The sequence below is a fragment of the Podarcis muralis genome, chromosome Z (genome assembly GCF_964188315.1).
Source record: "Podarcis muralis chromosome Z, rPodMur119.hap1.1, whole genome shotgun sequence".
In the NCBI taxonomy this organism is placed as follows: domain Eukaryota; kingdom Metazoa; phylum Chordata; class Lepidosauria; order Squamata; family Lacertidae; genus Podarcis; species Podarcis muralis.
Genome location: NC_135673.1, coordinates 19293636 through 19321628, shown reverse-complemented (window position 1 = coordinate 19321628; position 27993 = coordinate 19293636). Strand labels below are relative to the sequence as shown.

The following is a 27993-nucleotide window of genomic DNA, read 5'->3' as shown; positions in this document are numbered from 1 at the left end:
GTTGAGCGTAGGGCCCAGAAGGGCAGCCCAGCCTGAGCTGCTAATATCCTCAGCAGAAGCCTTGAAGGGGTTTCAGGCTGAATGAACAAGGATCATTCACGCTGAGGCTGGGTTAAGAGAAGTGGGTGCTGCAGGAGCCCTTGGGTGGAGGGCTTATTGGTGGTGGTGCTGAGGCCCCACAGGGGCTCCAGAGGAGATGCTAGCTTTTAGGAGGCTGGTGGAGGCTTCTGACCTGAATTTTTGTCTCTCATCCTCTCTGATGGAAAAAGCCTTGGAGCTCCTTCCTTCTCAGTGCACCCATAAAAAGAACAAAGCTGTGGGTTTAAATTTTTTTTATTTTTATTTACCAAGCAAATGTATTTTGGACGAGTATTTCTGCCAGTCTGCACAACTGACCCTGAAGCTTACTCTGTTTAACATGTCAAGCCTTGTGGTTGTTTGCATTATTAAAAGCAGTGCATAAACAAAGCTTCTAGTGAAGTTCCTGGAAGGAAAAAAAACCCCTCCCTAAAACCTCAGGCCTGACCATCCAAAGCACCCCTGAGCAAAGGGTCCAAGAGAGCAAGGTGAGCAAGGGGGGGGGAGGTGGCTGCACTGGTCACCTGCTCCAGCCTTTTAGAGAAGGGGCCATAATGAAATAAGCATCATCTGACTGGCCACTGTAAGAAGAGGATGCTAAATGGGGGATCTCTTCAGCCTGATCCAGCCACAGGGCTTTTCTGATTTTCTTAAAGATTGGGGGCAACCTAGTGTCTAGAGACTGCTGTTGTCCTCTCCGACAACTGGCCATACTGGCTGATGGAAGTTGGAGCCCAAGATGTCTGAGCAAAGGCTGGGCCCAAACCATGTGAAGCTTGATAGATAAAGGCCAGTGGTGATGTAACGGTTAGAGTGTTTGGTCTAGGTCGTGGAAGAGACCAGGGTTCAAATCCGCACTTGGCTATATGAACTTCATTGGGTGACATTGGGACCAGTGACCCACCTTACAAGGTTGTTGTGAGCATAAAATGGAAGCGGGCAGAGGAGTGGAACTACATATGTCACCTTGAGCTCCTTGGAGGAAAGGTGGGTTCTAAATGCAATAAATTCAGAGCTGCAGCTCCAGTGTCATGGGTGTGCATTGCTTGTGGAAGATTGCAGTCAAATCCAACAAGGCATGCTGCTAGCTAGTAAGTTTAGAGGTATGCAACCACAGAGCTGTATTGCGGAGAGGCAGAGACTCAGAAGGAGCATATGCAACTTCCTTCCCCCTCCATTTTCTCTCTCTCTTCTCTGCAAGAGCCACGATAGCCATGGGCAGAATATGCCATCTGTGGATTCACGTCCATGTCGAACATCCATTTTAGGGAGAGGAGCAGCCCCCCAAGGCATATGTGAAGCCTGGAGAGCATCTCTTTGAGAGCACTTAAAGGTAGTCGCTGAATAGGCTTTCTTTGCCAGCAGGAGCAGGAGGTATGTGGTCAGTGAGATTCCCTGCCCAATGCATAGGAACACCCAGTCCTTCTGAAGGGATTAATCTTGGTTTCCCCTTTTAATTTTTTAGCAGGAAGGAGGTGTCGTGCTCCATAAGTGTAACTGCCCCCCACCGCCTTGACCCCTGGGGCTAAGGAAGAGAGAACAGATGTTGCCCATTTGGAGCATGCAGCTGGAGAAGGCTTCCTGCGACCTGGGCTTCACCGAAGCCATCAACAAAAGGATGCAGGTCCCCAGCCGGCTGAAGGTGGCAGAGGACCCCAGTGCAGGAGACCTGCAGGGGGCAACCCCAAAGGACTGCCCCCCATCCTACCAGATGCATATCCCTGACAGGATCCTTGTGGCAGGTAGGGAGAAGTGCCTGCTGTACACTAGGGAGTGAGATGGTGGATGAGATAGAACCCTTCTGTGCAGCATCTGTGCACTGGGGTATTGTATAGAGCAGGGATGGGGAACCCCAGACTCCGGGAACTGAATGCACCAAAGCTTTACCTGGCCCTTAGGCGACAGTCTCTGCAGGCCACACCCCTCCCCAGGCCACAACTCCTGCCTGCCCTTCTCTGCATCCCTCCTGGTTGGAAGGTGCCTTTGAACTAAGATGACAAGTCTTCTTGCTTGCCTGGATGGAGAGTGGTGTGTGTGTGTGTGTGTGTGTGTGTGTGTGTGTGTGTGTGTTTGGTCCCACACACCCTTTGGCCAACCCACTCCTGGAAGGGAACATGCCCCCTGGGCTGAAAACACCACCCCTCTGGTGTAGGGTAAGGTCTGAAGGCAAAAGCACTTGGTGCTGAAGCTCAAAGGTGAAGATGTCCCTGGGTCCATGCAGACAAGGGGGTGATTGTGGGAATCGTGCTGTCTACAGAGGCAAGCTTTTCACAGCACAACCCACAAAATCCCATCAGTATCAAAATGCCTGCCTGTATTCCTGCATCTGCCAAGAAAACCTCAGGTGTATGGAGCAAGGTGGTGGAGACCAGCACCAGATTCTGGATAAAAGCCCCTTTTGGTCCCTGCAGGGAGATTGTACAGAGTGGTATTCCATCTGTGGGGCTATGTGGACAGCCTGCCATCAGCTGCCTTGCAGGGCAGATGGAGGTCCTTCCCCATCCCTCTCTCATCTCTTCCTTCCTCTGTAGAAATGACAACGAATGCTGCTGTCCAGCCTCACTTCCTTAGCCAGCTGTCGCACCAGCACCCGATTCTTGAGGAGCCTCTGCTGGAGCCAACCATCCAGCCAGCCATTTACGGAGAGCACCCCTTCCTCACCTTCATCTCTGGACCTGGAGCCCCAAGGCGCAAACGGCTGGTACTGTGCTCAGGACAGGTTGAGGCAATAGCCACAGTTTTGGGAGGGATGCAGGAAGGTCCCCAAGGAGCCATGGGGTGGAGTTGTCAGGATCTAGTCTCATGGGCCACCTGTCAACCACCCAAAGTCACAATAGCACCAGGTGCTTCCAAGTCCCATAGTTGGGACTTCAAAGAACCATGTGCAGCCAGCCAGCAGACTTTGGCTCCTCAGCCCATCAGCTCTCCCACTTTGAGGCTCTCATTTGTTGCTTGACGGCCGCATCTCTCTCTGCCCCTCACCTCACCTTATATATGATGTCAGGTGCAAGGCAGGTGGGCATGACTCATGGGGAATGTCCACTTGGGCCATATTTGAAACCCTGTAAAGCCAAGATTGGCCCATGGGGTGGGGGTTCCCAACCCCTGCATAGGTGGGTCTCTGAGGAGAGAATCTCACTTCATGCAACTGCACTGTGGGGAACAACAGGCAGGGCCAGGTAAGCTTTTTAACAGGGGGCACCTGCAACAGGTTTTAATTCGGGGGGGGAGGCACTTCATGCAGAGATTTAGCAAGGTGCTCTGTGGAGCCGCTTCCCCCTCCTTTAAAAGGAAGTGGAGCTCAGGGAAAGCTGTGGGGAGACAGGGGGGGGGGGATTGGTTAGGAGGGGAGGGCAAAGGGGTAGGTGGGGTTGCAAAGTGGAGTAAGCAGTGGTGGTAGATCCTAGTGTGTGGATTTACATTGTGTGTATGCCGCACAGACCCGGCTGGTGTGACATGGTGCCCCACCCAAAGAGACACTCCTTAGGGATGGTGACCAGCGGTGTTGCCTTTTGTGGCAGCACTAGGGAATAGTGTGCCCTGCCAGGCTGCTCTGTCCTACTGGGCTCCAAGTGCACCTGGAGTGACTGCCTGTGGTCCGCGTTGCCTAAGGGCAACCATTTTTGGAGAAAAGGGGTCCTGCCTTTAGCCCCCCAGCTGGAGCTTTGCCTCTTGCCCCCTCACCCAGGCACATCAAAGCAGGGCCAGAAAGGAGAGGGCGCTGGCGAAGAATCCTCACCGGGGCTTGGGAACTCTCGACAAGAGGCAAGACTGGTAAGGGAAAGCTGCGGAGTGGCTTTGGCCAGGTCCTTCTTGAGTGTCCTGCTGCCCTTGTGGGGCAGGCAGGGTTGGTGTGTTGGGCTTTAGGGGCACTTGCAGCCACCCTCCCTTGCTCATCCATCCTCCCAGGCTGCCAGGTGGGAGTCTGCCTCTCTCCCCAGACATGCCAAGGGCTCTTGGCATGTTCAGTGGAGGTGGTGGCATCTTCTGGGGTAGCTGTGCCAAGGCAAAGCAGGTGCCCGCAGAGCCTTTTCTGACCGAGGTGCAGGTTGTGGCTGCTCTGGAGGCCAGGAAGTTCCCTTCTGGTGCCAGAGGAAGTGACCACTCTGGTTGTCTCCCTGTGCCCCTGCAGGCAGAAGCCAAGTGCACCGCCCCCGGCCTCCTCCACCCCCCAGCTTCCTCCGTTCCCTTTGGAGGGCAGGATCTACTCCCTGCAGAATGTCCTTCAGGTGCTGTGGTTCCTGGGGCACCAGATGTTCCAGCTGTTTTGCAAGCCTGGCCAAGCCCAATGCAGGTGATTCTCTCTGGCTTTGCTCAGGGCAGCATGCCGCTGGCTGGGATGTGTGCAAAGCAGGAGGGTTGTATGGTGCAGCAGCTGCGCCTCTGGTTGGGAGTGGGTGCTTCCAGCTGGCTGAGCTTCTCTTTCTTGCCCTGGTGGTATGTTCTATGCTCTGCTTTCCTGGGTTCCACATCTGCATGGCCAGCTCCAGCTCCATTACTGGAGGTGGTGAGGAGGAGACCATTGTCCTGGGGATTGTAAGAGTTTTGTGGGTAGAACTTTGCCTTCAGACCCAAGGTAGGACCCCAAAACTCCACCCAAAGGTGAGTGGGGGGCTGCAACCCCATGTGTATGCTGCACATTTTCATGCTTTGGGGGGCTTCTATGTTGTATTATTTCACCTGTGGGGAGAGCCAAAAAAGAGGGTCATGGAATTTCCCCCCCTTCAGGCCTGGAAATGTCCCCCCCTCCCTTTGGCTTCTTGGACCTGACCTCACGAGTGAACCCCAGTTGAAATCATGAAGATGAATCACTTGGGAAGTTCAGAAAAGCTTTGGTGATAAATTCGGGAGCTTCTTGCACACTATTTGTACAATGGGTGGATAGGTAGATCTTGTCCCTTGTTGCTTAAAGAGGTCCCCCTACCTGACGGGCTACCTGTGGGTTATCTCTGGGCCCACACAATCGGTGTTATAATTTTATTATTTATATGCCACCCATCTGACTGGGTTGCCCTAGCCACTCTGGGCAGCTTCCAGCAAAATACCAAAACACTAAAAAACACCGAACGTTAAAAACTTAGGCCCTCGGGGAGAAGGTGGGGGCTTAGGCAAGATAAATAAATAGTAATAAATAATTTTATTATGTATATGCATAGGACCTCCTTAGTAGTAGCACCCACCCTGTGGAGCACCCTACCATCAGATGTCAAGGAGATGAGTAACTATATAACCAACTAGTTCTGTCATACTGGGTGCAGAGCCTGGGGTGGGGGCCACAGGGGCACCACAACTATAACGTAGGATGGAAGGCGAGAGGTGGTAGGGAGCCCCAAATTCTGGCGTTGCACAGGTCACCTGAGATTTGAGACCCCAAGGTCTGCTACTGGCACACTTGTGCAGGTAAAGGAGGGGAAGGAAGGAAGCCTGAGGAAACCAGAGAGTGGTTGTTCTGCCTTCTGGCCTTGACAGCCTTTGTGCCCTGGGCAAAATGAAGCAGTGAGTTTGGAAGGCAGGTTGTAGGCAGCAGCCCTGGCAATCTGGATGCCAGCAGTGATGCTGCTTCTTGTTGACCTGGCCTGACTTGCATCGTCACCCTTTCCAAATGCATACTGGGATTGCTGGGAAAGGCCCTGATGAAGGAAGGAAGTAATCAATCAACCAATCAATCAATCCAGAGAACCATCCTATGCTACAGGGGGAGGCTTCCTCTCCATTAGAACCAGCAAAGCTTCAAAACTCATGGAGACATTTAACCAGAGGAGATCTCTATTTGATGTCTCGGCCTCCACGGTCAGAGGCAGTGGTGCTTCCAGATGCCAGCTGCTGCAAACCGCAGGCCACTGAGAGGAGGCTGGACTAGGTGGGTCCCCTTTGACTTGGCCCAGCAGGGCTCTTCTCATGAGTAGGCAGAGAAGTGGCCAGCAGGTGTCACGTGGCCACACTACTGCATCGGTCAGAGAACTGGCACCGACTGGCAGTGGTCAGCAAGGAAACAGGGAGGTGGTGTCGGAGGGGAGAGCTAAGTGTGCTGTCTGTGTGACCTGCTTTGCACCTCCTCGGCTTCTCTTGCTGCTCTCAGGTGTGGTGGTGGAGCCTGTCACTCCAGCAATGTTTAAGCCAAATTCAGCTTCAGCTTGTGCATCTTCTGTACCTACAGTGTGGCATGGGGTGGTGCCATCTCACCTGAACAAAATGTATTGGTCTGGCCTAGCTTTGGGCACTCACCATGTCTCTCTCACCCCTTCAAAACCTCTTATGCAGCTGCACCTCATCAGCTGTCCCCATATTTTCTCTCAAGCTCTTGTTTTCTCCTCCCACCTTTTAGTTCCCTGCAGAAAAGTGTGGCCTCAGAGAGCTCTCCGGAGGACTTCGGCACCACAGAGGCTCTGGCAATGAAGAAGCAGGTGATGGTTTGTTTATTTGTGAAAATATTTATATGCTGCTATTTGTTTTTGTTTTTTATTAAAAAAAAATACCAGGGCCATTTACAGCAATTATACATGACACTCTATTAGACTTAGAATCGGAAATCAGATGCTGTGGGAAGATGCCTTCTTAACTGCCTGCATAAGCTTGACAGAATAGAGACATTTTCAGCAGGCATTTAAGAGTGGCAGGGTGTTTCACAGAACTGGGCCAAAGACAGGAACAGCTCAGTTTTTCTCTGTTGCCAAAAGAGCCTCACCAACTCAGAGAATGACCAATGATGCTCCTGCCAATGATGGGCTAGAATGGAAGGGTTCAGGCACACAGGACCTTGAGCCTGGTTCAGTTGTAGGTGGGCAGCCAGTGCAGGCATTAACCTCAGATATGCAGATGACACAACCTTGATGGCAGAAAGTGAGGAGGAATTAAAGAACCTTTTAATGAGGGTGAAAGAGGAGAGCGCAAAATATGGTCTGAAGCTCAACATCAAAAAAACGAAGATCATGGCCACTGGTCCCATCACCTCCTGGCAAATAGAAGGGGAAGAAATGGAGGCAGTGAGAGATTTTACTTTCTTGGGCTGCATGATCACTGCAGATGGTGACAGCAGCCACGAAATTAAAAGACGCTTGCTTCTTGGGAGAAGGGCAATGACAGGCCTAGACAGCATCTTGAGAAGTAGAGACGTCACCTTGCCAACAAAGGTCCGTATAGTTAAAGCCATGGTTTTCCCAGTAGTGATGTATGGAAGTGAGAGCTGGACCATAAAGAAGGCTGATCACTGAAGAATTGATGATTTTGAATTATGGTGCTGGAGGAGACTCTTGAGAGTCTCGTGGACTGCAAGAAGATCAAACCCATCCATTCTTAAGGAAATCAGCCCTGAGTGCTCACTGGAAGGACAGATCGTGAAGCTGAGGCTCCAGTACTTTGGCCACCTCATGAGAAGAGAAGACTCCCTGGAGAAGACACTGTTGCTGGGAAAGATGGAGGGCACAAGGAGAAGGGGGAGACCGAGGACAAGATGGCTGGATAGTGTTTTTGAGGTTACCAGCATGCGTTTGACCAAACTGCGGGAGGTAGTGGAGGACAGAGGTGCCTGGCATGCTCTGGTCCATGGGGTCATGAAGAGTCGGACACGACTAAACGACTAAACAACAACAACATTGCATGTTCTCGGCCTGGTGCCCCCATCAGCAATCTGGTTCATCAGCAGGTAGTGGACGGGTGGGGAGGGAGGAGGGGAAGCACAGAAAGTGACATATTTGTCTTGTCCCCCTGCATGGGATTGTGCTTGCCCTCTTGTTCCAGTGGATGGGCTTTGAGCATTGCTGCCCTTCCCTCTGGTGAGGCTTTCCCCTCTTACTGCATCATTCCCCAGCAAAGCTTTTCCCTCGATGGCCTCTGTTTCGCATAGCAACCCGAGGCTGACCTCCTCTCTGTTGCTCTTTTTTTCTCCGGGCTGCAGCTGATGAAGATCGCAGGGCGGCTTCAGCACCTGGAGAAGCAGCGTATGGGCTGGCACCAGAAGGAGCTGCTGTTCTACTCTGTGCTGGCCTCTTCCTGCCTTATCAACATGTGGCTTTGGCACAAAAGATGAGGAAGCCACCCTGCTCCAAGCAGCAAGACTTGCTACCAGCAGTCAACCTTGTGCTTGTTAGTTTTCACTGAGCACTTGCCTAGGTGTCCTGGGGCTTCCTTGTTTGGGGTTGCAGCCAAAAGGGAAATGGGCTGGAGGGGATGCGCCTTGTGTGTGCAGAAGGAGGAAGGCCAGAAAGTGGGCAGGGCTGGGGGTCCTCCAGAGGGCAGCTACTCCTTAGTTGGGACTCACCTTTCTTTTGAATATGGCTTCATATGTGTGATTCATCCAGGCATGATGTGATATACTTTCTTTAGGGAGGGGTCCAAGGCAGCTCTAGCTGCAGTTATGATGATGGGATTTCACCGATACAAGGGATGTTGAGTTTCCTTAAGATGATGGCTTCGGGGTAAGTGTGGGTTGGTGTGCTTCTTAATGCTAGTTACCATTAAGGCAGGGTTGGGGAGTGAAGGAGAAGGATCAGGTTCTCACCTGCAGAAGGGTTGATGGGAACAAGAAGGGTAGGAAGAGATCACTGGAAAGTCTCAGGACCTCAGATCCTATAGTAAAATAGACTTAAAGCAGTGGGCAGTATTTTGGCCAGCTTCTGATAGAAGTACAGGAGTAGGACTGAGCCAAACAGTCCCTGGGAAGGTCACAACCCCAGGGTTTCTCCAGGGCTTCTCAGGGTCCTTCAGCGCATGCCAAGTTCTCCTTAGTGCTCTGATGGTTTCCTGGCCAGTGGGCCTGTATGTAACAGTTTGGGTGTCCTAAAATTCGAATAAAATTTATGGCAAAGAGCTTCTGCCTCTGTCTCTCTCTGTGTGTGTGAGTGATGAAAAGGAGGGGTGGTGTCGGAAGAAGGTCTGTTTCTTCTCTGGGCTCCTATTGTGCCCACAGTCATTGGCATCAGAGGGAGAGACAAATGCCTCAGCCTCCCAGCTCTCCACAAAGTACAGCAGGGCATGCTTGGCAAGGAAATTGGGCAGCTCTGCAACCTTGCAAAATGATTCAAAGTTTGGAGTGAGACAGTGGCCAAAATAATTAACAGAGCATGAAATAACATGAGAGAAAAGCAAGCTGCAAAAGTCCACTGGCTCTTCAAGATGGTCTGATGAAGTTGATTCCCCCATAAATGCAACATCCTTTATATCTTGGGGGTAGAATCCCATCCATAGAGAGAGAGAGGCTGTGACAGTGTGAGGCAGGTCATACACATGGGGGAAACTTTTAGGAATCAGTGCTGGGGTGTGTGTGATTATCATTGCTTTGCCTTGGAAAGGGAACAGGTGTGAATTGGAAGGGCTTTCTCTTGAGTTCCAGTCAGGCAGATTTAACTAGAGTGTTGGTGGTAGTGCTTCAGGCATGGTCTGTCCATATGTGGAACAATGGTATCTTGGCATGAGGAAATGGGAGTGAAGAGATACAGGCAGGATTTGGACCAGGCATGGTGACTCTGGTCTCTTTACACTGAACCCCAGTTGCTGGAAACCACAGGAGGGGAGAAGGCTCTTGTGCTCACATTCTTCTCCCTGGTTTTCCACAGACAGCTGTTAGGCCACTGGGAGAACAGGATGCTGGCCTAGACGGCTCTCCTTATCTCTCCTTATCTCCCTTTTCACCTAGCCTGGAGAGATGTTTTTGCAACTTCTCCCACCCTGAGCAAACTGGCATCGTCAGTGAATGTGGCAACCTCAATGCTCATCCCTAACTCCTGGTCACTGATGCACAAGGCAAAAAAGCACAAGGGCTTTCTCCTTACCTATACATGGTGGACACCACTTCTTGCATCCCCGGGTTGGGAGAGGATTGTCCATTTGTTGTTTCTGCCTCTCTGGCCCCTCCCACCATGAAGAGCCTTGGCCATTTGCTCTGCCCCCTGGACTGACAGAGCCCACCGCACTAACCATTGGGGCGGTGTGTTTATTTGTTGCCAAAGGATGCGCATTTCAGAGAAGACATGCGTAGCGTAAGGTGGTTGCTTGAGGGGGCAGGGTGGACTCTCCAGTAAGTCTCTGACTGCCGCTTACATCAGGCAAAGTGAGAACAGCACCTTTTCAGGATGGGGGGTGTTGTCCCCCCACCTGTGATTCTGCTGGGAACAATCCGGCCAAAGGGAAGCCGGATCTCAAAAGAAGCACAGAAGCTGGGAGAGAGGGGGGAGAAGAGACCATGCTCCTTTTAGGTAGGTAGGTTGGCAGCCACCTGAACTGAAGTGGGAGTGCAAGGGGAGGCCTAAAGGTGAGCTGCTCGTCATGCCCTGAAACAACATACTTGTCCTCCCTGAGTGAGCTGCCTGGTGCATGCCTCAGTTTCCCTTCTGTAATCCCCTCTGTTTATTCAGCCAATCTGGGAAGCAACAAGCATGTTTAACATTCTCATGCTGCCCGCCCTTCAGCTGGCATTTTGCCTGAGCTGCCACTGCCGCTCACTTTCATCTTTCCCCAGGAGAGGAGGGTTGTTGTGTGTTCGGGAGTGTGTTTTGCAACAGAAGAGCACCAGGAGGCCAGAGGCATGCTTCAAAGGAGTGGCAACCAGAGGGCGGCTACTGCTGCTCCAGCTTAGGATTCCTCTGCCATCTGCCGCACATACAAAGTGCTCCCCCCCCCCCCCGGAAGCAGATTGAGGATCTCCTTTGCAGCAAACAGCAAGCCCTGGGGAGAGGAAGAAGATGGAGGTGGGGGTAGGGGTCTTCCTCCAGCAGACTTGGCACTGGGCTCTGAGTCTACCACATAACTGCAGGTTCAGTTCCAGACCACCAGAGTAAAGCGAATATCACAGTGGGCTGTGGACTTCCTTCCCCTGGAAGCAGCTGGGCTGCCTTCAGCTGCACCTGTGTCCAAGAAAGGAGCATTATCTGTGAAGCACAATCCCTTAGCCTAACCTACCTCACAGGGTTGTCATGAAGATAAAATAGGGAGTGGGAAGCTGCATGCTCCACCTTGAGCTCCTTTGAGGAAAAGGGATACACAAATATGGTATGCATGTGTGTATTTATGCACATATATACATGGACAAACACATGCCTATTTGCAACAATTACAGATGGTTTGCAGTGATAATTTTATGCAAGGGATAGCTTGGTAGAGCATGAGACTATTAATCCCTGGTTCATGGGTTCAAGCCCAAAATGGGACAAAGAATTCCTTCATTGCAGGGGGTTGGACTAGATGCTCCTCATGATCTCTTCCAACTCTATGATTCTTAAGAGGGGCATGTGTGCCCCAGTGGGGATGTTTCTTACCAGGTGATGCCTTCTGCCACACACAGAGACCCATCATCTAAAAAGAAAAAGAAAAAAACAAGTGAATGCTTTTGGCTTCAGGGTTGACTAAGTGATCAATTAATCAAACAGAAACTCAGACAAGGGAATCCCTCCTAAGATTTATTTAGTCAAATGACAGTCCTAAAGGTAACCTGATGACATTAGCTGTCAAAGGATTTTGGAAACTGCCACTGCAAAACAGATGGATTTGCGGGACCCCCAGTGCCTGCCTTCAATCCTTCAGCACGTTGCTGCATTCCTGGCTCACGCTCCCATTCTGAAAGAAGAGGGGCTGCACTTTTGCAAGCTAAATAATAGGTCCATCTTTTGGGGCACAGGTCCAGTTCAGTAAACTACCCAGGCCTTATCAAATAAGCTCCGTAGGGAGGCAGCAGTATGAAAGGGATCCTTTGGGACTGGCTGCCTTGCTGAACTGAAGTCAGAGGAAGGGTTAACCAGCTGAGGCAATAGGCGAGGAAGAGCCTCTTTCATCCCTTAGGCATAAAGGCTTGTGGAGCACACCTTTGCTCAGAGTTGGAGGCATGTGCGCTGCAGCAAGAAGTGCAGGTAAACTCCTGGCTCCTAGATGTATGCTTTGGCTTGCAGTTTAGTTGGTTAGGCCCCTGTGCTGCTATGGCCAGCAAGCTCTATGTGTGTGGTGTGTGTGTGTGTGTGTGTGTAGCTGCTCCTTCATGCCACAGACCATGTTGGCATCAGCTTATTTTCTGCCATCCCAGCCTGCTGAAGAAGACCCTCCAAACCCCTTGGGATGACTCCTGGATGATCCCAGCAGCCTCCTGAAGGAACAGAGTGAGAGTGCCACTCACCACTTACGCCGAAGGGTTGCAAAAGAAAACTGAGGCCCAGAGAGCGGGGTTGCTCCGCACTGCCACCAAAGCTCATTGAAACCAGCTGCCAGTCCTGCTGCCTTGCCCTGTTCTCGTGCTGGGTTTGGCCCTGAGACAGAGCCGTGTGCAGGACCCCTGACTAGTGAGTAAAAGTGTGTTTGGGGAGAGGGGGTGGCCAAACCCTTCCTGCCCTAGACGGGGGTGCAGTGTTAGTGTCCCTCACCCATTGCACTGGGGTGCTTTGCAGTAGCTATGAGTTTTGTAATGCCTTTCTTGATGCTTCCTGTTTCCTCCCGCAAGGGCAACCTGTCATGGGGTGGGCGAGAGGCATTAATTCCATTCCTAGCTGGCTGTTGGACAGTTTCTGTACAAACAAATGCAGTCAGTGTGCATGTGTGTGTTTCCGTAGGCCCTTTTGTCTTCTGCACATGCCAGGAAACAGTTGTACGTTACCCATGGCGAAGAGACATAGAGAGAGGGGATCCAAGAATCTGGAAATAAATAAGAACCAACCGGCGAATAATGTCTGCTCAATAATGCTGGCAAGGTTTTGTTAGTTAGTAGTTAACCGGGGGACGGTCACCAGCTGACAAGCCTCTTTCCCTCTCTCTTTGGCTTCCAACTGACTTCTTCCTGCTTCCGCAACAGACTCTTCCAACTGCCCCGGAATGTCCTGAGTGCAGGTGTTGAGTGACATCCTAGTAGGGTGTAGAGGGCATCTCTCTCACACACACACATTGCCGTGTTCTCCCTCCATCTGTTGTCGAGTGCTGGGCCTCCTTCCTGGCTCCTTGCTGAGAACCCCTGCTTTACAGGACTACCTCTGTCTAGAAGGCACAAGGGAGAAGGTGCTGAGGACTTCTAGTATGTCACATAACCAGAGCTGATCTCGTGTACGTGTGTGTGTATGGGGCAGGGGACACTCTCTGTGACCCTCTTCCTCCCCCGCTTCAGCTTCAATCCCTGCTCGTTATCTGGAGCTACTCCCACCTCCCCAAAAGGCAGGACTAGCTCAATTGGGATTCATCCAGCACCACCAAACCTTGCCCTCCCACCAATGTTTTGGTAAAGCATGCAGGAAGTGCAACCTGAGCGACAGATGAAGTGAGAGGCTCGGAGATCTGCCCTTTGAAAGCTGAGGGGTGTTAACTGGGGTGCTTTGCATTTGTCCCCCTCTCCATCTCCAACTCAACCCTACTGTCTGTTACATTATGAACTGACTTGGGTAAGTGAAGAGATTGGAACACCCTTTTGCTCATGCTGGGAGCCCAAGTCTTGGGATCTATATAGGCGTAACAATTGGGATTTCCTAATGCACCCATGAAATTAATCTGACAAAAGGGCACCCAAAGGCCTGTGGGAAGGAGGAAGGGAAGGTTTGGTGGTATCCCGGTCTGGGTGGTATCCAGACAGCTGTGATGTTGAGGTGGGCTAGGGAGCTGAATGGAGTTTAGTGACTATGGTTGCTGGGCTTCAACTGGCCCAGTTTCCCTCTCTTAAGCTACTGCTGCTGTGAACCCTTATGTGCTTATAACTGGTGTTATCCCACCCCGATTCCAAGATCCATCATTCAAGTAACAATTGAGTTTTTGGTGCAAAGTGAACCACATGTCATACACTGTGCATGTATTGCCATTAGCCTCCCATGGGATTTGATTGTTTACATTTGCTGAAATAAGCACAGTAATTGACAACCAGAGTTAACAAGGGAGGATTAATCAGTTGCAAAAAAATAGTCTGGCACTTTAAGTATACTATAGCAACAGTTAATAGCTGCCATGCAAAAGTCTACCAGAAGCCATGCACCCCGCCCTCTGTTAGTTATAGTGGTTTCCTTTGTCAACAGATATTTGCCATTTCCGTCTCTCTCTTCATAGCCATTGTAAAGTCTAGAATGAACAGCACTCTTCCCCAGTGGCCCCCCACCCCCACCCATCTGCTGGGGCTCTCATTACTATTGTGGATCTATTGAGAATGGCTAGGAGAGCACCTCACACCTGTTGTTAGGGAAGGGCTTATGCTGATGTGGTTGCCTTGGCAACAGTGACAAAGATGAAAGCCTCTGGGAGAAGCCTTGAATAATAACATGGAGGTACCACATGGGAGAGGAAGCGGGTGTGGAAGGCAGGGGACCCTGAGAGTTTAAAGAGTGGAGAAATAGAGCATGAAGCAGAATTCCCCTGTACACTATAGAATTCAAATTTAAGTTTCAAGCATTCAGTACTCAGTTAGCTCACATTTGCAGAGTCTGGAAACAGTGGCAAAAACTGACATTTTAAAATGAAGCTTTCATTTCTCTTTATTGTAATTGAGAAGCAGATGAATCACATCTCTGTTATTCTGTTGAGAAACTGAAAATGGGGATTGGCCACCACAAGCAATCTGCCAATTTGGGACAGCTAATCAGTCCTTGAAGGCTGGTGGCTGACATCTGATCTTCATCCCCTCAGTGACTGGAAAGAAGCTGAGGGGCCACAGGTCACTAAAGATGGCAGGTGGGCATTTGCCAAATTTCTGGGTGCCAGAGGGAACCTGTGCCTGGCTTGGGATAATTCACTCTTCCAAGATAAAGGAAAGGTCACCTATCTGATGGCGTCCCCAGGAGCTCCTGAGCAGAGCCAGAAAGCAAATCATGGCAGGAAGACTAAGCAAAAGGGGCCTTTTGTCTCTGTGAGTTGGAGGGAACAGTGCCTGGTGGTGTATATGTGGGTGATGTCATTCCTCCAACCATGGGCGTAGCCAAGGGGTGGGCAGGGAGGGGCAGCTGCCCTCCCCTAAATCAAGTAAAACAATAGAAATACTTAACTACCTGACCAATCACAACGGTTCTGTCCCCCCCCCAACAAAAGTCCTGCCTGCCCCCCCTAAGTCCTGCCCCCCCTAACAAAAATCCTGGCTACACAGTTACTGCGCCTATAAGCAGCCTCTAAACCGAACATACCAAAACAAGGAACATAAGCATAAAAATCCCATAAAATTCAAGCGAACTAATGGGTAAAATTACAAAAGCATGGGAAAACACCAGCAAAACATAAAAAGCTGACTACAATGTGATTTAAAAACTTCCTCAGGAGTTGGGGAAAACTTGCCTTGGAATGTACAGTTCTCTCAACTGATACAGTGCTCATTAAATATGCTGGGCTCTCCAAGTATGCTGGGCTCCTCTTGAGCCTAGTGGCATTTTCCCTGATCTGTAGTATACTTTCTAGCTGACATTCCCAGGCCAACCTGGAAACGCTGCCATGTGCGGGGTTGAACCTGTGACCTTCTGCAAAGGAAGCAGATGCTCTACCCTTGTGCCATGGTGCTTCCCTATACAGATCAGCTGAATAGGGGGTTAGTGCCCCTGTCCCTCACCAAATGATGTTACAACCTCTCAGGCCCCTTCCATGCTGTGTCTACGTTCTTATTTGTTTTAATTTGGCAGCTGGCACCAAAATCAGTGGGGCTTTTGTGGGCTAGGAAAATGTACTTGGATACTGGGAGGGGATGAGTGAGCTCTCTGGGCCAGAAGCTGGCAAGCCCCACCTTAAGCCAATGAGGAGCTCCCTGGTGGTCTCTGTTTGCACTGGGGCAGCACCTACTCCTCACAACTCGTTGGAAGGAAGCAACATGAGGAGGTCTTGTTCCCGGGATTCTTTCCTGGGTATTCGTTCTTTTCTGTGTTTCCTGGCACAGGTTCCTCTCCCTCCTGCCGCTGCTGCCTTCTGTGCATGGAGAAAGATGGAGAAAACCAATGGTCTGAAGGCTTCCCCTGCCAATCATCAGCCACAGGAGCCCATGAAAACTGCTGCCAATGGGGATCCAGAGAGAAAGGAGCTCAGCAACCACAGCAGGTAACTCTCAGAGCAGGTGGCCTTGAGGTCTGCTGCAAGGGGTTCCTGGCCCAAGAGCCAGCTTGACACTGCATACCCAGTATTGAGGGAGGAAAGGCACCCAAAACATGCTCTTCAATAATTAGTTGCTGCATACCCATACAGAGCTTGTCTGAGGCCCAGGGCAGGGATCGTGTCTTGGCTTGACTGTGTAAGTCTGTCAGGGCCTTGGCAGGGCCCCCAGCTGTTTTAGCCCTCTAAGGCCTGGGGCAAGTGTATCTGGTTGCCCACCCCCCTGCAAGGGCCTGGGCTGTTGCCTAGCATAACTGAATAGGGGTCAGTCTGTGCCTAAGGGAGGAGGGGAAGCCTTTTGGGGCCACTTGGGAAGGAGTTCAGGGATGAGAGCAAATGCTCCTTCCTGGTGAGCGTGGAGGCCCGGGAAATGTTTCCTCCATGGGCGAACTCACAACTCTGAGTTCCAATAGGAAACACACTTTTAGAGCATGGTGCTAATGTTGCCAATGTTGTGGGTTCAATCATATGAGCCAAGAAGTCTGACTCCTGCACTGCAGGGGGTTGGACTAGATGACCCTCAGTGTGCCTTCCAACGGTGCATTTCTATGAATCTATGATTCTGAAAACAGCTGGGCTTTTGTGAAGCAGCCCTTTCAGATCCCACCCCCGCATTTCTCAAGCAAATGCTTGACTTCTTTGCATCTCAGCACAGCGTGCTCTGGAATAAGGGTGGCTGGGACAGGTGAGAGGAGATCTGATTTTTGTCTCCCCTAGGTTTTCCTTACAGCAGCAGGGATAGGATCTCAGATTGAATCTCCACCTTGTGGTCAAGGCAGGAGGTAGGCTGTAGCTCCCAAAATCCTCCAGTTTGCTTTCCTGCCTATGTTGAGCACAGTCACGAATCAACTCCCTTAATGTGTGTGTGGGGGGGGGATTCTCTAGGGCTAGGCAATATGGGAGTCATTACAACTCCCAAGTCAATCAACTTGGATTGATGTGGAGTTCTTGCTTAGATGTAGGAAGGGAGCTTGAGGAGGAGGAGGCAGTGGCAGTGGGAGGGGCAGACCCCCTTATGAGGGGAGGGTGTTCCGCTCCATTCCCACCTCTGCTTGGCAGCCAAGGGTCATCCTTCCTACCTGGTCTCTCTACAGAGTGCCGTCAGTCAATGATGACACGTCCTCAGAACTGCAGCGTGTTGCCGCCTTGGATAATGTGGATGAGAAATCCCACAAGACAGGAGGCCTCTCCAGGTACTTCTTATGGGGCTCCTTGTGGGGTTGATGAAGCACAGCCAAGATAAAGTGTCTCCTCCTCAGGCTTTGTGGTGGCCTTTGCAGTGGAGATGGAAAATGCAACAGGAGCCCACCACTCTGTGGAGCAGCAGTCTTTGGAAGGGGGGGGGGTCAGCCTGGGTGGGTGTGGAGGTTGCACTGAAATTGTGCACATCAGCAAAACCAAAGAGTAGTCTCCATGAGCTACTCTGCTCTAGATGGGGATGTTACAAGAAAGGAGATTCCGACTCAACTTTATGAAGAACTTTCTGAGGGTAAGAGGCATTCAACAGTGGGATGGACTCCCTTAGATGATGGTGGACAATCCATTCATTGGAGGTTTTAAACAAAGGTCAGAAGGCCATCTGCCATCTTGTAGCTGTGACTCCTGCATTGCAGGGGGTTGAACTAGGTGGCCCTTGGGGATCCCTTCCAACTCTACAGTTCTATGATTCTATTATTTTGACTCATTACCCATAGCTGAGCTAGTGTTTCAAGACTTAGGAACATAAGAGATTGTCATTTACTCAGGCAGAGCATTAGCCCATCTAACTCAGTATTATCTAATCCTGCCTATGTACAGTTTCAGGCAGGGGTCCTTTCCCAGACCCACCTCGTGATGCTGCCAGGAGTTGAACCTGGGACCTTCTGCATGCAAAGCAGGTGCTCTGGCCACTGAGCTATGGCCCTTGCCCACAATTCCACCCTTCTGGGGGTGCTCTTGAAAGCCCATAAGGGCCATTTGTGGAGATGGCCTAGAACGCGGCAGGAGTTTCAGTGGAGGTCCTACTAGCTGTGGCTGCTGAAGAACCCTCTGCTGTTTCCCCTCCTAAGAAGTACTTGATTGAACAAGATGGGCAAGAGGAGGCTTTGTAACCCTCACAAGCCCCGAGGACTTTGTCTTCCTCTCTTGCTGATTCCCAGGAAAGCTGATGACAGTGAAGGTCACAGACTTGGATGGCTCTAAAAGTGGATTGGACAGATTCATGGAGGAGAAGATGGCTATCAATGGTGACTAGCCAGGATGGCTATACTCCACTTGCATTGTTAAAGGCAAAAATGCATCTGAATCCCAGTTGCTGGAGACCACAGGAGAGGGGAGTGCTCTTGTGTTCGAATCCTGCTTGCAGATTTCCCATAATGGGCATCTGGGTGGCCACTGTGAGAAGAAGATGGTGGACTAGATGGACCATTGTCCTGATCCTGCTACAGGGCTCTTCTTTTGATCCCTCCTGGCAGCCTGGAAGGAGTGAGATGCTTCAGCACCTAGATTAGGCACTTAGGGGGAAGCAATGGGCAGAGTGGGGCTGTGTAACTGCAGCTCAGAGGGAGAGAGGAAAAACCCACACACTATACACTTCTCCTGCCCAGGGTGAATGTGAGGGGAGACTCTACTCCACTGCTCCACTGGAAATGTATGGGTGTTCTCTCCCCCCTCCCCATTTGCAAAGCTTGACCCTTTCCCTTCTCTCTTCCCTTTCTAGGATAGCCCGCCTGGTGATGGTTATCCGGGGTTGGGCCAATAAAGGCTTGAAAGAAGAAGAGCGGCGGCCAGACTCCTTCCTGGAACGGTTTCGAGGCCCAGATGTTAAGACTTTGGCAGTAGCTGCAGCAAGGGGCGATGGGTTTGATACCCATGACAGAAAGACAAAGTGAGACTCCCTCCTGGCTGGCTGGAGCTGCTGTGGGAGGCTTTGCATGGGCAAGGAGATGAAGTCATAGGCCACCTTCCCTCTTCTTCTCACCCCCATCTCCTTCTTCATCTTCATCTTCTTCCTCCTCTTTCTTCTTTCTCCCACTTCCTACCTCTTCCTCTTCCTCCTCCTCTTCTTCACTTTCTCCTCCTCCTCCTCTTCCTCCTCCTTCTCCTCCTCCTCTTTTTCTTTCTTTTCCTCCTTCTCCTCCTACTTCTTCCTCATCTTCCCCCTCCTGCTTCTTTCCCCTTTTTCTCTTCCTTTTCTTTTTTCCTCCTCCACTATAAATAAGGGGCAGGCCTCATTGGTAAGGCTGGACCTTGCCATTAGCCATGGTAATTTGAGCAAAGAGGAAAGGGCAGGCTGCTGGAGAATGAAAGAGGCTCACAATCAGCCAGGGTCTTTGGCACTGAGCAAACAGGGTCTTCCCTGAGAGGTTAAGTGGAACGTGTTAATTACCAGAGAGCAGCAATGGTTCTGGGCTGCTGTGGCCCAGCGAGGCTTTTGCAAAACAGGAGCTGGCAAGAGTGTTCAGGCCATTGTGTAAGGCTGTTGTGCAAGTGCAGAGGTTGTTGGTCATTGTGGACAAGGCTGAGAAGAGGAATGGGGCATTCCTTTTCTTCCCATTCTACACTTTAGAAATAAAAATTGCCATACTTTGACAGTCTTCAAGGGATGCCATCAAGGCCTTTCAGGGAACAGGGAGGTTGGGCTTGCTCTAGTGATTCTAGCAGCCAGGACCTCCTGCCTTCTCCCATCTAATGTCCTGTGAGCCGACCCACCCCTTTCCCTCTCACATGAGGCCTAAGGTGGGGTTGGACACTTCTGTAACAATCTGAGGTACTGGATGGAGACCTCAGAACACCTGAATTGGAGAGCAGGCAGCTCGGGGGGGGGGGCGCTTTCCTTTGGGGCATCTTGTTGGCCACTGTGAGAACAGTATGCTGAACTAGATGGGCTCTCTTTAGCCTGATCAGCTGTTGCAGGGTTCTTCTGATGTTCTTGCTGGGCACCTTGGAAGGTATGAGACGCTTCAGCAGCAGGAAGGCTGACTGGATATCTGGATGGAAGGAAGGGGTGGGCCTGGGGTGTTTACTTCTCAGTCACTGTGCTGTGGCCACCTCTGGTCATCTGTCTGGGTAAAGGAGGTCTGTGTGTGCTCACTTAACCCTTTCAGTTTCATGTACTCCAAATCACCCCCCCCATGGTGTAAATTCATGCCTTAGCTGCAATTTAGACCAGGGATTTGAAGATTGCAGGCTCTCTCCACCATCATCTCCCCCCTAGGCCAGATCCACTGAAGACTCATTGTGGCCACTGAAATGTTTTGCTTCTATCTGCAGGAAGAAATGGAAAGTCTTCGTGATGAATCCCGCAGGGGACTGGTATTATCGGTGGCTTATGGTCATTGTAGTCCCAGTCCTGTATAACTGGTGCACGTTGGTAGCACGGTGAGTCCTTGGAACCCATGTTTTTGGGGGGTAGGCACAAGAGAAGGGGGTGGTGCAGATTCCGCCCAGAGCACCTATCTGCACTAATCTGCAGAGCATGATGTGAGTCCTTGTGACTCCTCTCCCTGCTGCTGTTTCTCTCCTGATCCTCTCCCCCAGAGCTTCTCTTCCTAGGAAGCATGGGCAATCCTTAATTTGCTGGAGTTTCAGTAGTTACAGGGTTAACTCAGTGCTGAAACTCTGGGAGGTCGCTTATGACACAACACATTGAATTATTTATTATTTCTATTTTATTCATTTATTAAATTAGTATACAGTGGTGCCTCGCAAGACGAAATTAATCCGTTCCGCGAGTCTCTTCGTCTTGCGGTTTTTTCGTCTTGCAAAGCACGGCTATTAGCGGCTTAGCGGCTTAGTGGCTATTAACGGCTTAGCGGCTTTGCGGCTTAGCGGCTATTAGCAGCTTAGTGGCTTTAAGAAAAAGGAAACAAACTCGCAAGAACTCACAAGACGTTTCGTCTTGCGAAGCAAGCCCATAGGGAAATTTGTCTTTCGGAACGACTCAAAAAACAGAAAACCCTTTCGCCTAGCGAGTTTTTCGTCTTGCGAGGCATTCGTCTTGCTGGGCACCACTGTACCATCCTTCATTGGAATATCACAGGATGGTTCCCAACATAAAAATACAAAATGAGAACACGAATACATAATAAAACAAGAGCAACCCCCCATAACGCCCCCAAACACATTTAAAATGTCATAGAATGTTTAGTAAGTCAAAGGCCTCGTTATAAAGAAACATATTTGCCTGGTGCTTAAAGATAATGTCATGAAGGCACCACATGAGCTTTCCTGGGGAGATCATTCCATAAGCGGGGTGCTACCACTGAAAAGGCCTGCTGTCATGTTACTGCCCTCTAGAAACCTTGTGGAGAAGGCACATGAAGAAGGGCTTCTTGCGGTCCTTGATGAGTGGTCCCTGCTCCAGGAAACCTGCCAGGGAAACACAGTGTGAGGCATTTTGAATTGGGCCCAGAAATGAATTGGCAGCCAGTGCAGTTGGGCCAGGAAAAGGGTAATATGCCCAAACCATCTTGCCTCAGTGAGCAACCTGGCTGCTGAATTCTGCGCCAGCTGAAGTTTCTGAACTGTCTTCAGAGGCAGCCCCACAAATAACATGTTGCAGTAATCTAACCTAGAGGTTACCAGAGCATAGACAACAGAAGTTAGGCTACCCCTGTCCAGATAGTGGTGCAGCTTGGCCTCCTTGCTTCCCAATCAGCTGCCCGAGCCACCAGAGGGCTGCTGCCTTCTAATTGTCTCTCTCACCCTCCTCACCACAGGGCCTGTTTCAACGACCTCCAAAGGAAGTACTGGATCTTGTGGCTAGTTCTAGACTACATCGCAGATAGCATCTACATCGCAGACATTGTCATCCGCTTTCACACAGGTGAGGGAGCTGTGTGGGGAGGAGCCTAGCTCAGCCTTCATCTCACTATGGTGGTTAAGGATTCCAGCTCCAGCACTTGTGAGACAGAAAATGGCCCCAATAAAGCAAATCTTATTAATGGCAGTTCTGAAAAATAGAGCTCCCCAATGAAAGATTTATCAGCCTTCACTGCTGAATAATTTTCTTAAAATTACCCACCTGGGCATCAATATTCAGGTCTGGCAAAAGCCTCTGCCTTGATATCATATTGAGCTGATGAATGATCTGAATGCTGCAGGGTGGGGGGGGGGGAGTGCAGAATCTCATGCTCTCCCACTATCTGGGGCTGGGACATCTTTTCAACAATCACCACTCACCCTACAAGCTCACCACTCTAAGGATGGGAGGCCTGTTTTGCTTAGAATCATGTGTTCTGTAAGTCCTGCCTGCTCTCCACAATGTTGCTGCTACCTGGCTCTAGTTGGATTACGAAGCTGGAGATGGGTGAAATCCAAGGCATGTGGAATGAACAGATTGGATGGAAATAAACACATCACCATATCTGCAGTGACAGCACTAGGCAAAGATTTTGCTGCGTTTTAATGCCTCACACTGTGTTTCCCTGGCAGGTTTCCTGGAGCAGGGATTACTCGTCAAGGACCTCAAGAAGCTGCGTGATAAGTACATTGCCACCATGCAGTTCAAGCTGGATGTCCTCTCTGTTTTGCCCACTGACTTTGCCTACTTTGCTGTCGGCTTAAACCGCCCCGAGTTGCGCTTCAACCGGCTGCTGCATTTCTCCCGCATGTTTGAGTTCTTTGACCGGACGGAGACACGGACCAGCTACCCAAACATCTTCCGAATCTGCAACCTGGTGATGTACATCTTGGTCATCATCCACTGGAATGCCTGCATTTACTATGCTATCTCTAAGGCCATTGGCTTTGGAGAGGACACCTGGGTGTATCCCAACATCTCAGACCCAGAGTTTGGTTATTTGACAAGGGAGTACATCTACTGCCTCTACTGGTCCACACTGACCTTGACTACCATCGGGGAGACCCCTCCGCCTGTGCGTGATGAAGAGTATCTCTTCGTCATCTTTGACTTCCTGATTGGTGTCCTCATCTTTGCTACCATTGTGGGAAATGTGGGCTCCATGATCTCCAACATGAACGCCACCAGGGCAGAGTTTCAGGCCAAGATTGATGCAGTCAAGCATTACATGCAGTTCCGCAAAGTGAGCAAGGACATGGAGGCCAAGGTGATCAAGTGGTTTGACTACCTCTGGACCAATAAGAAAACTGTGGAGGAGTGGGAGGTCCTGAAGAACCTGCCTGACAAGCTGCGGGCAGAGATAGCCATCAACGTCCACCTGGAGACGCTGAAGAAAGTGAGGATCTTCCAGGACTGTGAGGCTGGGCTTCTGGTGGAGCTGGTGCTCAAACTCCGCCCCCAGGTATTCAGCCCTGGAGACTATATTTGCCGGAAGGGGGACATTGGCAAGGAGATGTATATCATCAAGGAAGGGAAGCTGGCTGTTGTGGCAGATGATGGCGTGACCCAGTATGCTATGCTTACAGCAGGCTGCTGCTTTGGGGAGATCAGCATCCTCAACATCAAAGGAAGCAAAATGGGGAACCGGAGGACGGCAAATATCCGGAGCATTGGCTATTCTGACCTCTTCTGCCTGTCTAAGGAGGACCTCATGGAGGCAGTGACAGAGTATCCAGATGCCAAGAAAGTCCTGGAGGAGCGTGGGCGAGAGATCCTCACCAAAGAAGGTCTGTTAGATGAAGCAACTGCAGCAGAGGGCATGGAAGGTATGGATGTGGGGCAAAAGCTGAGCAGGCTGGAGGCCAGCTTGGACATGCTGAATGCCCGGTTCTCCCGCCTCCTGGCTGAGTATGATGCTGCCCAGATGAAGCTCAAGCAGCGTGTCACCTCCCTGGAGACCAAAGTGAAGCAAGACCAGCAGGATGACTTCTTCTCTGATGGTTCCATTAGCCCATCCACAGCAGAGGGGAAAGCCAAACCTTAACCTACTGCGCTGCCATCTGGATTTGAGGCAGCAGCATTTCCTTGCATCTGATGCCCATCCAGACTGCCTTGCAGTAACCCTGTCTCCACCAAACTGCTGCTCCCTAGCTGACTCTTTCTCTCCCCTTAGTCCATTCCCAGCTGTATGTTCCTGGTGACTCTCACCAGGGTCTCTTTAAGTCTCTCTTGAACTGCTTTGAGAAGGTCAGACACACTCCATTTCTTTCCTCAAGTTGCATGTTCCTCCTCTCACCCTCGCCCCCAAACGGGCCAAATAGCACTGCCTCTGGCAGGTGCTTATTTGGAACATTCCCATCAAGTAACCCACTACAGTGGACCACATTACCTGCTTACAATCTTATTTTGACAACCACTTTTGTGGAAATCTCTAAGCCGGTTGAGGTCCTTCCTGTTCGTGGAGCACATTCAGAGAAAACCTCTCCCTGTGAGCTGCCTATGCTCCCTAAGTCTGCATAGAGGACAAGGAAGGGGATGTGTGCACTTGGGTGTGTGGGGTGTTGGTGTTTGCTAGGGCCTGAACCCACCTGCTTCAGTGAGGATTATAAGATTTTGGAAATGTGTTAGTTGAAGATTGCTTGTATGCCTGCAATCCTGCCATCCCACACAAGCTCTTTAGCCCTGGTCCTGCTGCCTGGCTGCTCAAGCGGGCAGTGCTGTCTCATTCAGTCTCATTCCCTTTCTGCTCTTTGAGGCTTTTAAGGTCCCTCCTGACTGAGTTTCCCCCTCAGTTCTTGAAGACTTACAGCTCCTTCTGCATCGACTTTAGAGCTCCAATTGATGCCTCTCTTTAGCAAGCATTGCCTTGGGGGCTCGACACACCCCAGGCAGGTAGGGGGACCCTGTACTTGTCCAGGGAAAGTGATTGAGCCCAACACAAATTCTGACCCTGGAACCTATCCCAGAAATGCTGGAGAGGAAAATCTCCTCACATTTCACATGAAGGATTAAGCTGAAGTGGCTGTCCCATGTGTGCTGGGTAGAAATGGCCAGATGAACATCAGGACAGGCTTGGTTGAGACCCTACCCCTCTTTCTTGTTTAACTCACCAGCATCCCTTGGCTAATGCACAATAGCTCTGCCATTCTCAGGGAAACGCCCCACCCACTGCAGCCCTCTCCCTTGTCCATTCCTCTCTTCTTGCCTCAGTTCATGACTGAGCCAGTTTACACAGAACAAGGAACTTTGGACCCAAAGGGTGTTTACTTGCCTGAAACTCAGATTTTAGTTTTGGAGCCCTCTTGTCAATTTCCATTTTTATGCACCAAATGAAAATGGGCCACTTTCCTCAGGGTTAGTTGTGGAGGAGGAGTATGCTTAGCCAAAGTGTTTCTATCAAGTTTTCACTGGGTCTGCTCAGATCCTGCCTGGAACCATGAATCCCTCCAGATCCATTTCTGGAATGAAAAAGAAGCTCACAAGAATTTGGGGTGGAGCTGCTGGGTATGGGAGCAGGACCCATCGCCCCAAAAGCCCACAACGCTTCCAGTGTGTGTCTGGCAGGCACATGACTTGATGTGGACTCTACACACCTGAGCCAAGGAAGCCACAACTGACAGGCGTCCTGTGGGGCACGTTACACATCTTCAAAATAAAGAGCTCAGATGTGAGCAGCCAGTGGGTTTAGCAGATGGGTTGCATAGGTGCCTCCCTTCTCCCTCCCCCCAGTTTCCTGGCTGCTCTGGTTGGACTACGCAGACTGTGACTCTTTTACCCTGGGGCTTTGGGTCTGCTCAAGCTAATGTTCCATGAGCTTATTTACTTAACAAACAAATTGCCCTGCAGCTCTCCTTGCAGTGTGTGTGTGTGTCTAGCAATGTTACATAGCGGCGGCGGCAGCAGCAACAGCTGCAGCAACAGCAATACATTCCTTTCCAGATCCCACAGACCTCTGGCTTCCCAGCTGCAAATGGTGAGCCACAAGGGGGTGCTGTGTACAGTGGAATGAATTGCAGTCCTGCCTGGCTCAGCCTGATTGGAATGGAGACACACTGAATGTGGGAGCGTCTCTCAAGCAGAAAGCCAGAGCAGAGGGGCCCAGCTTTTCCCCTGGAGCCAGAAGCAAATCTTCTCTCTGGAAAGCAAACCTTGTCATGCCGGAAGGCCTGGTGAGCTGGTCTGCTCATCCAATCCATGTGCTGTTGCATTCATTTTCCTTCGGGAGGGAGTCTGCATGCAAATGACTTGTGGGCCAGCATGAATTTCACAGACCCTCAGGTTTCTGAAGTGCCTACTGCATTGCCCTCCAACTGTTCCTGAACCTATCCCAGGGAAGGAGGGCTCATTTCAAGATGTCACACCCATTTATACTTTTTATAAAGAGTTTCCCTGCTGAGGTTACTCATTAGTTATAAATATGGTTGCTAAAACCCATCTTTTGTCATTTTGTATCTTATCTTTCATGTGAGGAAGGGATGGTGTGACAGTGGCTCCCTTTTTGCTCATGGCAGGGTCCTGTTCCACTGAGATCCTTTGTCTCCTTTCCCCTAACCCTGCCTATCCCACAGTGGTGTAGCATGGGGTGTGTGTGCAAGGGAAACTGTGGCCCTGGGTGCAGAATTCTGATGGGGTCCAACTCAACACCCCCACAACATGTTCCCTTACTGAGGCCACATGGCTGCACCACACTGTTGACTCAAGTTCAGATTGTGCTCTGCTAAGACCCCTAGATCCTTTTCACATGCCCTACTGTCAAGCCAGTTGTCCTTCCTATATTTGTGCAGCTGGTTATTCCTGCCTACATTTGACCCTATTGAAATTCATTGTGTTACTTTGGGCCCATTTCTCAAATCTATTAAGGTCATCTTGAATCTTGATTCTGGCTTCTGTGGCATTAGCTACCCCTCCCATTTTTGTGTCATCTGCAAAGGACCCTGAATTAATACCCTGTTAATACACATAGAGTTGATGGCAAGAAGGGTGAGGATAGTTTTGGAGGTCATGTGTGCCTGGAACCCCTTTGGGGGAAGGGCAGCGTGTGTAGACAGCTTTGGAGTGAAATAAGCGTTGCAAAGGGCCCCTGGCACACACGACCACATGGTTGCCTGCCACTTGCTTTGTCATTACTGCTTTCTGCTTGAGGCAAGCTGGGCATTTGACTCATTTTCTGTGTGAAAATCCAGGATCCATGATGCATTTTGCTGCTTCTAAGACCACAACAAGAGCGTTTGTGTGGGGTGGAATGCAAGACCACAGATTCTGCTTAAGGGCAATCTGTGCACAAAGTGTTTTGAAGGATTTTTTGTTTGTTTGTTTTTTATAACAGAGAACCCTCAAGAGTGAGAGCTGTTTCAGCACTCTGGACAGCGGCTGCAGGGCTCATCTGCAGAGATACAATCTCAGGGAAACACGGAAGAGCTGATGATGAGGGTGACAATGACAGCGTATGCATGCTTGCTCCTTGAAAAGCCTACCCAGCCCACCCTATTAACCTACTTGGGAAAATCCTAAACCTTTAAACCATTACTTGACAGAATTCAAAGCAGTCTGCCTGGTTTCTTATGGTGCTTGGAATTCAGAGGTGCCCTAATGAAATTAAGGCTAGCATTTCAGTGGCTAATAAACAGACTTTTGTGCTAATGTAGAGGACCCCAGTAGGGAGACTCAGCATTGCTTGGGGGAAGCTCAGTCCCTGGGAGAAGCTGAAGGAGCATCTGGCATCCCTTGAGGGTCTTCCTGGTACTGGCTTCAGCCTCAAGAATCTTGTGACAAGGGCAAGATTGGGGGAAACCATGCAGCCAACTGCAGCAGCTTCAGAGCTCAGTGCCAAATTTCACCCAAGCCTTGAGGTCTGAAGCAGGAGAAAGAGGCCTCAAAGCATCCTTCGAGGTGCCTCCCAGGCAGTCTTCTTAGATGAAAAAACTGTTTCCTTCAGGGAGTAGCTTTCCCACTCCAGCAGTATTTTCACTGTTGGAAACTGGCTTCTTTAGATAATGCTAGGTAAAATCCTTGGGGCAGGTTATTTCCAAAAGCACACCTGCTGCCCTAGCCCCACTCATATACTTCACTGCTGGGTCTCTGCATATATCTGCATGCCTTTCATTAGTGTGGGAAATTATTTGCTAACC

General features: G+C 50.5%; 2 protein-coding genes across 8 annotated transcripts in view; both read left to right on the top strand.

Annotated features, from left to right (window-relative positions):
- LOC114589356 (mitochondrial fission factor-like) overlaps positions 1-8884 on the top strand; it is a 33691-nt gene extending 24807 nt beyond the window's left edge. For 4 of the 7 annotated variants that reach the window (XM_077922272.1, XM_028715712.2, XM_077922273.1 and 1 more), the window contains exons 2-7: positions 1544-1820; positions 2610-2779; positions 3767-3852; positions 4211-4372; positions 6404-6482; positions 7973-8884. In XM_077922272.1, coding sequence (XP_077778398.1) covers positions 1622-1820; positions 2610-2779; positions 3767-3852; positions 4211-4372; positions 6404-6482; positions 7973-8104 — 828 coding nt within the window. In that variant the 5' untranslated portion in view covers positions 1544-1621 and the 3' untranslated portion in view covers positions 8105-8884. The remainder of the gene's footprint in view (positions 1-1543; positions 1821-2609; positions 2780-3766; positions 3853-4210; positions 4373-6403; positions 6483-7972) is intronic. The other 3 variants (XM_028715713.2, XM_028715715.2, XM_028715716.2) reach the window with 3 other exon arrangements.
- Positions 8885-11572: 2688 nt separating this feature from the next.
- Positions 11573-26287, top strand: LOC114589481 (cyclic nucleotide gated channel subunit alpha 2). Its single transcript, XM_028715850.2, has 6 exons — positions 11573-16032; positions 17178-17276; positions 18782-18949; positions 20335-20442; positions 21783-21889; positions 22498-26287. Exons 1-6 carry the CDS (start codon positions 15686-15688, stop codon positions 23907-23909), a joined length of 2241 nt encoding a protein of 746 aa, XP_028571683.2. The 5' UTR covers positions 11573-15685; the 3' UTR covers positions 23910-26287.
- Positions 26288-27993: the final 1706 nt, after the last annotated feature.